Source organism: Motacilla alba, chromosome 14, assembly GCF_015832195.1.
Source record: "Motacilla alba alba isolate MOTALB_02 chromosome 14, Motacilla_alba_V1.0_pri, whole genome shotgun sequence".
In the NCBI taxonomy this organism is placed as follows: Eukaryota; Metazoa; Chordata; class Aves; order Passeriformes; family Motacillidae; genus Motacilla; species Motacilla alba.
Window position 1 is genome coordinate 5,939,830 of NC_052029.1, and position 17,275 is coordinate 5,957,104.

The 17,275-nt window shown below is 40.8% G+C and overlaps 1 protein-coding gene across 5 annotated transcripts in view; it reads right to left on the reverse strand.

Annotated features, from left to right (window-relative positions):
• Window positions 1-17,275, reverse strand: part of GRIN2A (glutamate ionotropic receptor NMDA type subunit 2A) — a 163,163-nt gene that overhangs the window by 12,839 nt on the left and 133,049 nt on the right. For all 5 annotated transcript variants that reach the window (XM_038150721.1, XM_038150720.1, XM_038150719.1 and 2 more), the window contains 2 exons: window positions 12,042-12,229; window positions 983-1,221 (listed from right to left, as the gene is read on the reverse strand). In XM_038150721.1, the coding sequence (XP_038006649.1) occupies window positions 983-1,221; window positions 12,042-12,229 (427 nt within the window). The remainder of the gene's footprint in view (window positions 1-982; window positions 1,222-12,041; window positions 12,230-17,275) is intronic.

Sequence of the window (17,275 nt, forward strand, 5' to 3'; positions counted from 1 at the left end):
ACCTCTTTGGTCACTCCTGTGAGCCCAATTGACATTTCCAACCCTGTGACCTAGCAATTCTCAGACATTTACCTTTGACATAAATACTTCTTTTCCCCTGCATTTCTTAGGAGATTTTCATATAAAAAAGGCCAGAAACATAAAGTTCAAATATAAAATGTGGATGTTAAGGTGCATGTGGTTTCTAGACAATCCCCAACAGAGTAGTGCAGACTATTTTTAATGCAGTTCCAAAATGCTCCAATCTACTCAACAGGGTAATTGCAGCACACTTTAAAGCAATTAGCCATTTTAGTATCATTTTGAGTTCTCCTCAGCTATATAAAAAATCCAGAAAAATCAATTACCTGATAAAAGTTCTATCTGTTTTAAAAATATATAAAGAAAGAACCCAACCAATTTGTCAAAAATAATAGAATAAGCCACATTTCCTTTTTTTTTTTTTACAAGTATCAGTTTCTTGCATAAGTAAATCCCCTTTGGGTCTGGTAAAGTTATCATTAAAACTTGCCTTAGTGTCTAACCAGACATAAATGATACCTGTGTTTGACCTTTCCTCATACAGTTTAATCAAGTTTTTTATCAAAAAAAGCTTACAAAAATATTCCACTGTATTTTTATATCTTAAAATTCTCTTGCTTAAGACATGCACAAAGCTGATGTCTCTTATCAAATTAGTATTTTGTTTGGATTTTCAATTAAGACATTAATACATTTCCTGCATCTACCATTTCTTCATCAAAATTTCCCCTTACTGTGTTTGCTTTCAGTATTCAGTTACTGATTATCCTGGCATAAGATAATTCGTACCCTAAAAAATCCAGTGGATTAAGACTTCCCATTGACTACTCCAGAGCACCACACTGCTGCTCTAACCTGGGTTTTAAATGTTCAGGTGGGACTAAAATGAAGGATAATATTTTAAGGAGGCAGTGTTTATTCCTTTTGCTGCCTAAAGGGGAAAAATGAAAGTAGTACTGACCCTGCTGATTGAGAACAGCAATCCCGGCCTATCTGAGCAGACTCCAGTGAAGCAGAATCTAAGTTTCCAGTAAAATAAATGCTCCCAGACAAAGGTTATTAAGCTGAGTGCCATGGCTGCTGCGAGCATGTAAAACACTCCTGCCATGTTGTCGATGTCCAGCTGGCTGCTCATCACTTCGTTCTTCTCGTTGTGACAAATACCAGTCAGCCACAGGGTTTCTAACTCTTCCATTTCCCCTAGGGAGAGCAAGGAGTCAAACCAGTTAAAATGCAAAAATCACTGCTCACAGAATTCGAAAGTCTTTGCAAGTTTAAAAATACAGCACCATTTAATGCTTCATTCGTGGAGCACTGCAGACTTATCTAGCCAGGAGCTGCAAATATAGCAGATTTCAACTCGCAGCACCCTAGTTTCAGATGTCCTCAGATTTCATAAATTACGTGGGAAGCTGGATGCTCTAGGAAGCAGGATCTGTGGTTTAGATAGAACTTTCTTCTGCTTGCTATAACTGTTAGGACTTGTTATAGAGAGTGGAATGAGTTAGTGAAGAGCTGGGACAGGCTGTAGTGATCAGAGAAAGAACTCATCAGAGAAGCATCCTGATATTCAACCAGACCCTTTCGCACCTCCTCCTCTCCACTGCCCTACACTTGTACCTACCTGATCCACTCTAACCCCTCCCCTTGGCCCTTCCCTTTAACATCACAAGACAAATTTCACAAATTCTAGTGAGTCTTGTAGAGTGTCCCATGAGAAGTTTGTTCTTTCCCATCTGATCCATGATAACTTTATTTCTTCTTTGCAAATAAGCTGCAGTGTGTTGTGGCTGAAGCTCTCCTGACACATCTGGTCTCTGCATTCATCTCTGGTATCTATTCCCTTGTGCTGCTGCCATTCCAGCTTCCTGGGCAGCAACAGAAAGACCAACAGCCTCATCACATGCCTGAAATGGAGCATTTCTGGTTCTGGCTGTGCCACATCCTCACTGCCATTAAACCACTTCACTTACAGCTAAGGAAGCAAATCCACTCCTTTCCTCTCTTGGGTACTCTTAACTTTGAATCCATATTTCACTGATGAGATTTGGCCTTGGATGAAGGACACTGTCACCTAACAGTGCTTGCTACTGCCAGCATGGACAGAGGTGGGCAAGAAAGTGCAATTGTTCCTGCCAACTTTTTTTTTTTTTTTTGCATGATTGACTAATTTTCAAACATTTAGTGTTGTTCTTAGTGAAGCACTGCATACAGGCCTTTTTACTCTCTTGGGATATAGTCAGCTGAGTGACTATATTATAATTTTTAATGTAATAAACTTCATTGTTTCTAGAAAATACGGCAGGCAATGTAGAGGGCCAAAAAGGACAGTATTAGTTGTCTTGGTGTGTTTTCCAATTTAAGATATGGCTTCAATATGGGGGAAGAATTTCCATGGTACAAATCCCTCATCCTTAGCTAGTGATGAGGGAATACATTTTCAGTATTATTATAATTCATATATCACTGGAAATAAAGAACAGGGAAAAATGGCTAGAAGCTATATTGACATTTCAGCTACCTTCAAGCTAGACTAGAAGATCAATGACCTGCTGTGAAAAAGCATTTTGCAGGATAGAGTGCCAGGGCACCAGGAAAGCTGCAGTCCACAGATAATTTGGATGTGAGTTCCAATTGGAAATGGAACACAAAACTGTGATGGAGAAATTGCTTCTCAGAGAATGTGAATGAAAAACTGAAGTAGAAAGGACAAGTTCTGATGCACTTTAGCAAAGGCATTTCACAAATTTGTAAGAGGGATTATTCAGTCTCTAGCTAATTCTGAATTTAATTTTGTGCTTGAAGCACGAATTGAACCTCTACATCTGCAAAAGGCAATGTGTCTTCTCCCAAATTACAGTGCTCAATCTTCAAAATACCTAAGAGCATCCCAAAGAAGAAAGTCAATCCTAATGAATCTTTAAAAATCTTCTAATCCAGGACATTGGGACAATAAATTATTAATTGTAACAGTATAGATACTGCACACATAGATAATTGGGGTTCATTATTGCATTTCCATATCTTAGAACATTTGGATTTCTTTTGTTCTGCTAAACCTCAGTGGACTGTTTCCCTCATCTCTCTTTCAAGTGCTCCCCAAGGTCTGTGAACAAAACTCACAGAAGCTATAGAAGAGAAAAGAACCCAAGTCCAAAGAGAGAGCAATATTTCTGGTCTGTGCATTTGCTGAAGCTCTGCCCATCAGATCTCATTACTTCCCACAGGAAAACTCACATCTCCCATGATTGTCAGGCATCAATTTGATTTGACTGCTGTGCCCTTTCACTGTTCATAACAAAATTCACGAAGGAATTTAAACCTCTATTTTATTACTGTTTCCTCTGTGTGCCTTCCCTTATTTGGCATGTACGTCTAAAGTAACTATTGATAATCCTGCAACCTTTCCAAAAACATCCCGACAGAAATGAACTAAGCTTGTTTTGAGTCAAGATAAATGACAGTGCCCTGGCAAGTAAAGAAGAACAAAGCATCCCAGAGCCTTGCAGATCCTGCTATTGCAATATCCATCCCTTCCATAATAGCTGACAATGACAGCAATCACTGTTAATTAATGCCCAAAAGGAATCCACATTTTTGTAGATAGAAAAGCACCGCTAATCACTGGATTATCATATCTATGGAATGATGCTATCTGGGAATGGACATATTAGGCTGATAATTCTGGTCTCTTTATATAAAGCAGTTGCCATTTCCAGTATATATTTTTATACATGTGCATAAATATTTACATATGTGTGTGTGTATGTACACACAGAAACACAAAGATGGCAATAATTTAACTGTAATAACACTTCCGCATAGCTGACCCTATAAAACTGGCAAAAATGCCCAGTTTTCTTATTGCTTTTCCTGCCCATTACACTTTAAACCAGATATTCACAGAAACCATAACATTTTTATTACAAAATTCTCAGGCACGAGAAACTTTTTTATCTGTGGTGTCAATTCATTCCTTATTAAAATCTATCACTTACAAACTTGGCCTGGAGTTTGAATTCAAAACATTGAACTTTGAGGCTAGTTATAATTTGGTTCAGAAAATAAATTAATTTAAAAGAACAAAGTCCATTTGGAGGAATGTTGTCTTTCCAATCCTTTTGGATGGTCTGACTTGTGAGCTGCATGTGCAGGGTGATGACACCTATAGCAATATATTACAGTTGGCAGTTGAAGGGCCAGGAATTTGTGATTACCAGGCACTGTAGAGTTCAGTCTCCCTGTTTGTGCATAATACTCATTAGCAAGTGGGAGCTCCAAATATCCCATAAAACAGACCTTGAAATTTTGAGTCAGCACCCTCAATACCCATAACTGCCAGGCCTCAGTGAACTGAGTGTTAATGGAGTTCAAGTCTGCATCTAATGGGGGCGAGGGGTGGGTCGCAAGTGACTCATAAATATTAATCACACTTATTTTAAGGGATTTTGTTTCCACTTCAGGCACTTAATAAAGGAAACGAATGCCACAATCATTTCCTACCTTCATTCATGTGTGGACTAGATTAACGTGTAAATGAACAGCTGCAGATCTCAGCAGCAAAGTACATCATGACACTAGCAAAGACCAGAAAATGAAGTGTCACTGTGTATTTGACAAAAAAATTACAGTGTTTGTTTTCTGTTTAACACATCCACAATATATTTAACCTGAAAAAAATCACAAATGACTACATGATTCCTACACTAAGAGATATTTTTAAAATTCTATAGCACTGTATAGTAAAAGATCTGCTTCATTTGTAATGTAAGAATGAGCAGAAGCAAGTGATTTAAAAATCCATAGTTCAAGCAATGTTGAGTGTCTGCAGTATTCATTCAAAATACACTCCAATAAATTGCAACACTCCAGCTCTCTCACTGGTAATCCAGCGCTATTTACAATGGGTTCAGGCTGCAGTGCAAACAGCACTCCCATCCCTTTGTGCTCCTCTTGGGTTTGTTCCTGTGGCTATGGAGCTCTCTGCTGGGGCTGCTATTTGCACAGAAACGTGCCAGTTGGCCATTTGGCCTGCATATCCCACAAGGGCCTTCCTTTCTACATAAACTCCTCTAGCCTATTTCACACGTTATCATCCTGGGAAGCACTGATAAACAGTCCACTGTGTCCCCCGAACAGTTTTGTCACAATAAAAATTTCATTATCCAGATACAGAAACTATACAGTCTAAAGGGTAGAATTACCCTTTAGATGCTTTTCCCCATCAGGGCCCTTAGCAGGCTTTGCAGGCTGTGCCACCTCTCCCTGGTGCCCAGCTGACCCTCACACAGCCTGTGTCACTGGCTCTTGAGATGTGCCAGTTCTCGGGGACTCTTTAAGGGGGGTTACTGGTCTCCCCAGGTTCCTTTTGTTTCCGTGGCTCACAGGCACCTGCAACCACCTGAGCACTGGAACCCTTAGTGCTGGGTACACCTGCACCAAACTGCCAGCCCCTTCAGCAGCTGTATCAGCAGCTGCACATGCAGTCACCCACCCCGGCTCCAAAATCATTGCCTTGCATCAATGAGAGTTGTTTGGAAAAATTAATTCTCCTTATATTGTATTGTGTCATGCACCGCAGCCATCCCTGCTCTGGGCAGCCTGCACATTCTGCAGGAGGAAAGGGTGCCCTGTCCCAGTGGGGAAAGCAGAGCTGCAGCCCAGCACCCTTGCTGCTTCTCTGGTTAAGTACAACAGACCTCTGGAGTCAGCACTTCCCTGGCACTTGCATAAGGCACGGGCCAGGAGCAGGTCACCGCAGGAGATCTCGGCGCATGTGTCACAGCAGAAGGTGCCAAAGGAGCTGGCTGCTGGTGACAGTGTCAGGGGCTCTCGTGCAATGCCCTACCCTGAGGTTCAGCCTGAGTAGTCAGCACAGCAAACTGGCATATAGCCAGTAGAGATGATGAGCAGGAGGGTTAAATATGCACACCACACTGGTCAGATGTAGGGCATCATCTTCAAAGACCCTGGCGGCACTAACAGAATCACCTGCTTATTCAAGCTGGACAAAAGGTAGTTTTTAAATTTAGGGATAGATTGTTCCATGTTTACTGTGGTGAAACTCCCCCTAAGTGATAGAGAAGGCGGATAGCACCCCACCACTTGGGGAGTCTAAAATAAAAGGGTATTTCCCCCTGAACAGTGGGGTCAGCAGCCAAATGGGTTGATGTGCATTTGGTTCAATAAGCTCATCAATTCCAATTTGACCCAGTTATATGATCCATACAGAATATTTCAGAGAAGAGATTATATAAAAGCACAGCAACTTTTCAAATTCAGTCTGGATCCCCCAAAACAATCTCTCTCAGTCTTATTTTCTGAGTTATTTCCCCCTGTAAAAATAGCAGGAGGAACACAGATGACTGACAGCAATAAACTTACTGTGAGCTAATGACTTCACTCTGCATGTCCCCATTAGTTAAGGATGAATTAACAGAACTGCTAAGCACGACTTTCAGTATTACAATCCCTCTAACTCTTGTTCAGCTACACAAACGCCCTCCACTTATACACTCACACTCTTCAGTCACATTTGTTCCACCCACTGCTTAAGGAGGACACTAAATATATAAACAGAAAATCACTGTGATTGTGGGTGTATTCTGCCTGAGCAGCACACACTGAAAATATGTCCTTATAATCACATACGTATTTCCTTCTTGGGCTTTATCAGCCCATGTGAGTCATACTGCTACACTTCCTTATAATCTAGACAGTGATTTGGAAGGCTTATGCTAAAATATGAACAAAATAGCAAAGAGCTTTCCCCTTCCAGATGTAAGGGGGCAAATCTCATTTCCACAGTTACCTATTACCCGTATGGACTGGGAAGCAATTATCCACCCAGGAAAACAATTCTTAGTGTACTAAGCTGCCCTAAAAGCACATGAAGATTAACCAGAACTGAAAGTTATTAGGAAGGGATAACAGACTCTGTGGAAACTCAGACCAGAACCAGTTTTCTTTTTTATGTCTCTGAGTCTCTAATTGCTTTAAAGTTTTCAGCTTCAAGGGTTAAGGGCTTAATACAGCTATACCATCTGCCCTCTTCCTGGAGATCTCTTCCCACACTGTTTTTTGAACTGAGCTCTTAATCTGCAGGTAGTGCAACACATTACAAATACCTCAGACAAGTCAATGCATAACCTGGCCAGCTGGCTGGTATTCAACATTCCTCCCCAAAACTGCTCTCTTTACCTAGTTTTTTCTGTTCCTTGTATCCAACCATTTCTGCTGCCATGAGTGTTTTATCTCTCTATTCAGCTGCATCCCTCATAGCTAAAGGATCCTTGCTGTCTTTCTCTTCCTCCCATTCACACTCAGAACCCCTCTTACACTCTTAATTCTGAAGCAGCTTTGTCATTTGTAGTTTAATAATCTCACCTCCTCAAAGAAAGATGGGAGAAAGACTGAAAGAAAAAGAGAAAAAGAGAAAGCTAAATTCTCCTCACTTTCTATGCACCAGTGGTTCCACACCAAAGACAGAGTGCTATGGGTTTTGGAAACAATGCCTCCCAAATAACTTAGTGGGATATCTTTAGAAAAAGAACCACTCTTTAAATGGCCCGTGCAGCCCAAGCCAGAAGAGTATCAGCAACACCTGGGCCAGCGGACAGCTGCCTAAAGTTCCTGCTGTTCCTGGAGGAGCACGGGTGCATTCCCAAATGCCTGCCCGGAGCCACAGCACGCCGCAGGCTGCGCCCGAGCCCTCTCCCACTGCTGGCACCTCACCCCCTCTATGCACACAGCAGTGACACCTGCCAGGGACCACGCTGCTGCTGGGGACCTCAGCCTGCCCAGCTGCTCCTGCTGAGGTTCAGAACAGAAATCAAAGCAGGGATCATGCCATTCCTCAGAGCGCAGCATTTCTGTTCTGACACATTCCTGTGGCCGTGGGCGGAGGATCCAAACAAAATGATGGTGCTGTTTCTTAGCAGCCGTATCATTTCAGCTGCTTCTGAACTCCTGGATGCTTCTATTTCTCAACAGAAGATTGAGATTCTGTGTCTCAGTAGAAATATTTTTACTTCTCTGTTAAAAAACAATGGAAGTTTCATCTTGTGACCACAGAAAGACAAAAAAAGCAGCACAACCACCACTGGGCTTTAGAGAATAATCCCAATGATCAACTGTCTTAAACAAAGCTGCAGATGCTAATCATCAACTCAAAGCTTTTGCAGATAATGAGATGTGCTGTATGGATAGCAAGATGAACAAAGCCAGAAATTCACTAGCAATGCACTTCCCTTATGCAAGAAAAAGCAACTCCTAACTCTTTCTGTTAGAAAGATTCAGAGTTCCAAAGCAATTAGTCTTACACTAACAACTGCTTATTTATCTCAGCTTCCCCTGAGCAGGGCTACATATGTGAACTTGCACAGACCAAGGAATGAAACCTTTTAAGCACAACTATACTTTTGAGACAATTAAGTAGCTGTTCTTTAAACTCCTCAGCAACTCGTTCCCATTCTTCTTTCTTCTGCCTCTTTTCCTCCTTGTTAGAGTAACAAATTTGGCATCTTGGAGCCAGCTCCTTACACTGAGACTTCAGAGCTGCTCTCACAGTGTGATTGATAATTGGCAGTGTAATTGATCCACCCAGTAGGGCTATCCTCAGATTGGGAACACTATTAATGTAGAAAAATATAGATAAACCACCAGTGAGAGCATGAAGTTATCCCTTAGACAAGCCTACGTCCTCTGTATTTAGTTAACTCTTTTTCCAGTGCCAACAAGATTAAAAAGAGGGTTCAAAGTTATTGGCTTTAATGCAGAAACAGCATCATGCTTTGAGGAGTATGAAAAGATGCCCCTGCATGAACAAGCAATTAATTCTTCAGTTGGATGTTTTACATCAGCAAGGAAGAGTGAAGAGGTTCCTATCCACTGCACAAAAAATTCATTTCAATGTGTAAGTGAACTGGCTTAGATAGGAGAATGATAGAGAAGCAGCAAGGAAAAAAAATCAAATGAGAAAAATCACAGGAGAAAGACACGTGCAGAGGAAATTGGAAGCTCTACAATACATTTCAAAAGGCCATTTCAGTACTGGGTAAATGTAAAAAAGAAATGAGATCATGGCTTTTTGTATGTGCAATCAGATATACTTTTACACAAATTACTTGGTCTTATCCAAGCATATAGTATAATCCAAAAAGGTTTTTTCTCTTATTAACATATTATTCATATAAAGAAACTGTGTTTGTTGAACTCATTAGAATGTTTTCTTCTTATAGTTATGGAACTCATTAAGTTTACAATCATTCACTGAAATTATTCCATACCCTGATGAATGCCCTATTACACATACTGAAGAATAATTCAATCCTACTTGGGGCTCTGCTGTTTTACAGGCTTAGTCTTTGAGAATAATATATTCTACAGAAGCAATACATGTGAAACAAGATTTCTGCCTTCGTTTGTGTTTGCCTATTTATTTAAACAACCTCATTCAGGCTCCACTGAGGCTTTCCCAGGAGTACTCTCTTAGGATGAAACTTTCCCCCCAACCATACTTGCATTTAGTCTAGAGAACTTCAAAGAGATTTTTAGTGATACAGCAAAGTGATGTTGGTCTGAACTCTGGGTTCATCCCTTCTAGTTCACCAAAACAGAGTTATGTAAGTTCACAGCTAAAAAGATTATCCATCGAACTACTGAAGTTAGACATGGATTACAAAATCAGGTCGAGCTAGTTCCAGGCAATTACTCTTTACATTTAATTTCTTGGTGTTTAGTTCCAGTTCACCTGCAATGTACTCTGTAACTCAGTAGAAGAAATTTCATTATTAGGACTTTTTTGCTGTTTTTTTTTTCTCTTTTTCCACCCACATTTGGTGGAAAGTCAATGGTGGTTGGGGTTTGTTTTCCCTGAAAGTGGTCATCTAGACCTGTGAGACAAAGTGAGACAGTTCTGGGACTAAAAGAAACATACCTACAAGAATTTCTACACATCCTATATGTCCAACTACTATTCTCTTAACTAGAGCCCACACCATTTTCTGAACTAATGTAGGGATCCTTCACAAGAAAAAAGTAATGTTTTAGCATTCCTGGGTTGTTCAGAGTAACTTCTAATGGTAATGAAAAAATGCCATAAATGTAGACACAATTCCCACGGTTTGTGCATTGAACATCTGGGCAAGATAAGGCAGGGTGCAGACATTTAATAATGAGGTTTCATTCACCTCGGTGTTCCCTTTATCTGTTGCTATTCTGTAAGTTTAGATATTGAGTTTTGTAGACAATTCATTTGTATTATTTTAAGCAATTAAAAATGGATTAAAGAAATAAGGATTTGTATACTATGGAAGTCCACAGGTCAAAGTGTAAACACAGGGCAAGACTTTTCACAATTTGCTCCCACCCACTTTGTTTTGTACCTGATATTCAGAGTTGAGGTGAAGCATAAAAATGCAGCACATTCAGTATTTTTATGAGATTTTTCTTAAATAGCTTCAAGTGCTTTCCCTTCTATTTATTTTCTTTCTCTGTGATTTAATTTTTTGTGTTGGATGAGAAGTATCAAAAATGCTGAAGAAGTAAGCATGAAGGAAATGCAAAGTGAAAGGAGTGAAAACCCAAGTGTTGCTCTGGCTACATCTAGAGGGGTTAGCCCCTACTGAGAAACACAACTCAGATCCTCCCTCAGGCTACAGAAGATTTTTCTTCTTTAGTATGGGACCAATAATTCAACTTCTCTGATTCAAATTCCTCATTTAAAAATGGCTCTGAATTATAGCACCTAATAATTCTTAACAGTATTACACAAACAGAAAATTGTATTCAGGAATATGTGAATGTTTGAAAGGCAGCCATTGCAGGTCATCTAGGCATTCCTTCACCCAAGTTAGAGAGGTTTCTTCCATGGCCTCTCTAAACCCAACAGATGGATATGATGACACTGGTACTTCCATATATCCAACAGACAAAGTGCATCAGTCGTGATGATGACACCTCTTCCAGTTGTTTAATGTTACAATAGGAGTAAATCCATGGGCTGGAAGACTTACAAACTCATTGTCTGCCCATGAAAATTAATGTCCTGTGGTTTATGGAACAGGAGGCCACTATGCTAAGTCCTGCTCTCTGCCATTGCCATTACACTGAAATTCACCATTCTTACCCTCAATTGCTTGTTACTGGTGAGTTAAACCCATATTTATCTTTTCATAAAGCCCTCTCTGTCACTGATAGAGAAATGCAGAGTCAACACACATGCCTATGTAAAAAACCAAAACAAAGATTATGCAATACACACCATATTCCAATCTGATAGAGGATTTCATCAGTCACACTGCAGAAAAATTTTAATTACCATATTTCTATTTGCTTCCACAGGTGAAACACGAAGCTTTCTACAATCAAAAAGGAGTTCATACCCTCTGTGGAGACTGAGTCATCATTGCTGTTTTCAAATATATCAAAGATGTGCAGCAAGTTTTCTACTGCAGGGCAGAAGTGCCAAGAGGACCTACAGTTCTTCTATTTCATCTTAGAATAAAAAATATTTGTTTGAAGTACAATGAAACGAGTCACCCTAACTCAATTTCATAGGCATTCTTTCACCAGAAGTTTGAATGAAACCATCCTGGATTGGGGATCACTCACATTGGTTCAGAACTGAGCTAAACACTTTTTAAGAGCAGAACAGTTATGCTGAAAGAAAACTCATCTACTGAGGAATTGCTCAGAGACAAAAATAAAGGAAATAAATAAATGGATAAATGCTCTCTAACACTTAGGCCAGCTTTACTTTGTGATGTATCTGAAAACACTTTCTGAAAATAGAGGCTGATGCCCTTGGAGGTGAGGTGAGTTAGGTGAGTGGAAGAGAACTCCTGTCTCAGCACCAAGAAGTAATTTCACTTTGTTTTACCCTTTTTTTTTTTTTTTTTTTTTTTTTTTGTATTTTAAAGACTTCAAGAGAACAGTACTAGCAGGCTCAGAGCTACTAAAACTGAATTAACTGTGCATACACAGAGGAAGAAAGGAAAGGAAAAAAGCTTGGTCCCTACCATCTCCCACAAACTGAAGGAGGGCGAGATCAATTTGTCTCTTCCAAGGTGATCCTTTCTGGAGAGCAATCCCATAGCCAGTAGTGGCAAAGATGTACCCACTGCCTATTGTGACAAGTTTGCAGCCTTCGTCTCTCCCAGCCTTGTAATTCAGCACTGCTGCATCATAGATGAAAGCATCCAACTTCCTGAAATAAAAGAAAACATTTTACAAACCAAATCATTAGGGACAGCTGTTGTCAGACTTCTTTTGTCCTTGATGTTAGGACCCTGTTGAATATCATATGGATTCTTTGATATCATTAATTACATATCCTGCTCTGCTGTATCTAAAATTAACAAAAGGCATCTATTTTAGTGAGGGGAAAGTAGGACACATAGTTTTGCATTTCTATTTTAAGGGATGCTGTTAAAAAATACTGAGCAGGAGAAACCAATCTACAAAATGTCTTGCCCTGATATCTTTGTATCTTTGCTCTTGGTATGGATAATAAATATCTTGAGAAGAAAAACGGTCTCCAAAACCAACAGAAATTACAACAGAGAACTTTGAATTAAAACAACAATAGACAATACGTATATTTCAAATACTGAAGGAGATTGAAAATGTTCACCAGTTTTACATACAAACCCTTGTTTTACTTCTCTTTCTGAAAATAAACAGTGATGGTGAAGGTTAAGTCCTTGATATGCTCCAGTATGTCAAAGTCCTTGATATACTGGAGCATATGTCATAAAGCTACCTAAATCCCACTGAAATATGATAGAAAATATTTCTTTATGATTCACTGTTCCAAACATACTATTTGTGTATCTGGAGCACAGCAGGAAGACAAGAACTTGTGAAAAAGTTTAAGCCTTTTACCCCATCTACCTAAAAATGGAAGAATGGGATAATCCCATTCTCTGAAGAATACAGGGAACACAATAGGAGTGGGGAAAAAATCCAGTAAAGAAAGGAAAAGAAGCAATGTCCTCCAGGGATACCTTCTCAGAAGCACTGTAAAGCAAGTTAGAAGGCAGGTGTATGGATGTTTCACAAATGAAGGCAGTGAAAATGAACACACAAGAGGAGGAGGCCATTTGGAAGGACAATCACTTGACAGCAGCAGATCCCAGTCAAAGAAAAGGCATTCTTACACTGCCAGAAATTCATATGCAAACTTCAAAAAGAAACAGACAAAGCTTTATTTTGCATTACTGCCCTCATCTTCAGCCAAAACCTTTTAAGATGCTTACTACTTGCAGAAGAGCAGCAGCCTACAACAGCAAGAGGAAAAAGCTGTTCGGGCCTCAGCTCCAGCCTCACCTGAATGACACACAAAAGGAAAGCCACCCCATTCCCAGGAACACACCCTCCCCTCCCTTCCCAGCACCTTTGTGCTCCTGTTTGAAGTCAAGAGGAGCAGGAAGGACAGGGCCACGCAATTGGCTTTGCTGGGTGGTGTGGGGGAGTCTCCATCCTGCCTCCCCCAGGGGCTGTGCAGCCCCAGGCACTGCCAGCTCTGCCTGCTGAGCCACTGCAGAGGCAGAGAGCATCACCTGCAGCACTGCTGAAACGATCTGATGGGCTGCAGCTGACACAGCTTGGCACAACACTGCCCACCAACAGCTGGGGCCTGTCTCCATGGAAAGGCAGCTATAAAAATAAATGTACTGTGGCACAAACAGGTACAACAGCATCAGCTTCAATTACATTATATCAGGATGCACCAGTTGTGAGTTCTGTTGCTATGAAGTTTTGGAGTCACACTTGGTACTAAGCTTAAATCAGTCCATGTTGATAAAGCTTTTCCTTTATACCCACAGAATGGAGCAAGACCTAGACATATCACATTTTGACTACTAACAGAAAAAAATCCCAACAAGCTTTCATGCATATCGTAATTCAAAGTTTCTTCATAAATAATCAATCAACAAGGACCCTAACTTTTTCAGAACTCTAAATCAGATTCTAAAAATGTGACACTAAAGAAACCCATGTCTGTCTCACATTAAACCAAGAGGAATACCAGGAGAGAATTAAGTTGTTGGATTTTGTCTGCTGTCCTGAAAAAGGGAACTTCCTGCCACTAATTGCTGTTCTTTATTCCTTTCCTTCAAGGATATTTATCCCAACAGTCACCATTCAAGTCATCTAATTGAAAGTTAGTGAAGTGGTTAATTCAGAGTAGAGGTGGTTCATGCAACCATTTAAAAAAAAACAGTTGGGCCTTCAGTTCTCTTGCTTTTACCCTCTTCCCTAAAATTCAGTTGGCACAACCTTCAGTTTAAAAGTCAGATTAGCTCCACCAATGCTCAAAATCTGATTTTCTCCCTCCTTTAAATGGATAATTTAATGTGCAGAAAATCACTAAACATCTGGTAGGCAATGTCACAAATTCAATCCATAAATAAAACATGGATGGCTACCTGACACTGGGGGTAATTAAATTGGAAAGAGTCAAGAGGGTGCTGGGGCACTGCCCAAGCCTGCAGCCCTCAACATAAGATCAGAGTTTTCTAAATGATGGGCTTTGATGCAGCACTTCAGAGACAATCCTTCCTTGTATGGAGAGCAACAACAAAAATCTATGTCCTTTGAGTAGGCTCACAGTGGGAAAAAAACCTCACAAACCTGCTTGCTGTACCCTCAGGACATTGTAGCTTTGCTGATCTACAGCAGACAATTACCAAAATCAATACAGCCCAGCCTCACTGGCTGACACCTGCAGTTATCTGTGGGGCAGGAAGGAAGGAAGGACTCTTCCCCTCTCAGAGGATGTTCATGGCTCAGGGACTGGGAGGTGTTGCTCTCTCCATGGGTACAGACACTGCTGCAACCAGACAACTTAAAACACACTCGGGAATTTGTTGTCTGTTTATTCTGGGATTTATAGTTCTGCAATGCAAGCACATAAAACACATGCTGTTAAACACAGAGAGAATATAAAAAGTCAGCTATTCTTCTGTCAAAACAGTCTCAGTCAGAAATACAAAGGAAGATCTCTTTGCTAAAGACTCCAGGGCAAAAGCCTTGTGCTGCCTCCGAAATTACACTCTTCACATGCAGTTTGCCTCCTTAGTTACTGAGCACTGCAGTAAAACCTTGGGACAGAAAGACAAAGCACAGCCAGAGTTTCACTCACTCACAGTGGAAGCGCCTCCCCAGCTTCCCAGGAGTCTGGGATCAGTGCAGTGCTCACACATGGAACAGGTTCTGAGCATGCAGAAGGCTTTACTTTTTTTTCTATACTACTCTATAAGGTCACAACAAATCCCACTACACAAATCAATTTAAAAACATGAGGTACTTTCCTGACAGATGCTGAGAGCTGAAAGTTCTGCTGTCAGTCGCTGTCCAATGCCTTAACTGTAAATCAAAAATTGATTGCCCTGAAAAACTCTTGGTGTCCACAAACACAAACTTATATTCACAATATATTTTCTGCATTTCCAACATAACTCTTATAACCTCTCAAGGCTTAATCATCTCTTCATCTTGCTGATTACAGAAGTACTGTTCCTGCAAAGCTCCAGAACACACTGTACCCCTGCAGCGTGGGCAGCGAGGAACAAGCCCCACATGAAGCTCTCCGATTTTAGGGCACCCAACTCTTCCATCACTAGGAGGTGAATTTCTGGCATTCCAGATTTTTAAGAACTTTCAGATAACTATAAACATTTCTCAATTAGTGTTTCCAAAAATGGAGACAGCAAAATCTGGGCAAATCCAAAAATGTGACCCTTTCTGAGCAGTTTGCAAAGCTGGCAGCTAGATCAGCCCTGGAGGAAAACAAGGCAGAGATGTGTGCAGGCCAGAAGGCTGCTGGGAACACAGAGGACTTTCCTTCCTGCCATGTCTGTGTGGGGAAGGCCACAGCTGCTGTTTTGCTGGGCTCTGATGGAACACCAGGCTGGGTGCATGGCAGGGACTGCTGGACACAGGAGCCCGTCCTTGTCTTGTCATTCTCCAGGCAGGACTGGGGAGCCTGGACCTCCAGCTCTCCCTGCTCTTTTTACAGAGACTGGCAAGCCTCAGGTGTTGATTCTTGTGGCAGCAAAAGTGCAGTGTGCTGCAAGCTGAGCACGCTGCCATTGAGGTTACGCCCTCGGTGCAGAGCAGCTCCCACACGGCGAGCACAGACCACTCACCCAGAGGGGCTCAGAGCCCCCTGCAAGCCACAGCCACGTCCAAAGGGACAACTCACTTGTCATCTCAGTGCAGCCACAACAGAGAGTGAAGCTCTGTAGCATTGTGGAGGTTTAAATAAACTGGTAAGAAATATTAGAGAGCTGAGAGAGAACTGCCAAAGGTGGAATGTGAGAGAAGGCTCCTAACTGCCATGAACTGGGCAAACTGGGCAGGCACCTCCAGCCAGTGCAGGGCAGCAGGACCACAGAGCTGTGGCTCATCTGAGCAACAGGCAGGTCTGCAAACTTCCTCACAACTACTGAAATAATCCTGGCTAGCAGGAAAAATAAACAGTTTGGAATATTTATATAACAGTGACTACAAAGGCAAATGTCCTTCATCATTGAGCCACGAGGAAAGGGGGTGGGGAGAATTTTTTCTCACAGCATCAGAGAACATCAGGTGGTATGAAATCATGAATTAGAATAGTTCTAGAAAAACCCAAAAGGGCATTACTGAATGTAATAATTTGAAGTGGGAGATATGTGAAAAATAAGTGTGGACAGTCCCATAGCTAAACATTTATGATTCATCAAGAGTTGAAAAATCAGAATAGCTATTGCAAAAATTCATTCTCAAGCATTGCTTCACACATGCAAAATTGCCTTTGTAGAGAAAATTTAAGTTAGAGAAAAAGGTACAGAAAAGCAATTTCAGAAAAGTTGAAAACACTTCCCTATAATTTCACCCATCTTTATTATTGACACAACTTTTCATAGAATTCCTATGATGAAAACCAAAAAGGAAGACGAGGCAAATGCTCCTTTATTAGTCACTTCTCCCTTACAACAGAATTATAACACAATTGAAAAATGTTCCTTTGCTTCCTTAACCAACTACATGATCCTTCAATGACTTTGTTCTCTAGATGGAATGAGAAGTAAAAATCTAAAATGCCAATCTGCTCAGTAGTTCTGGAGCCACAATGGCATTAGGCAAAAAAACCCAACAAAACAAAACAAACAAACAAAAAAAAAACAGTGTCCACTTAAGGCCAGATTAAATTTAAGCATATGTTTTTAGAGATCATCAATAGCAGTGTTGGGAAGGCAGCAAGTGC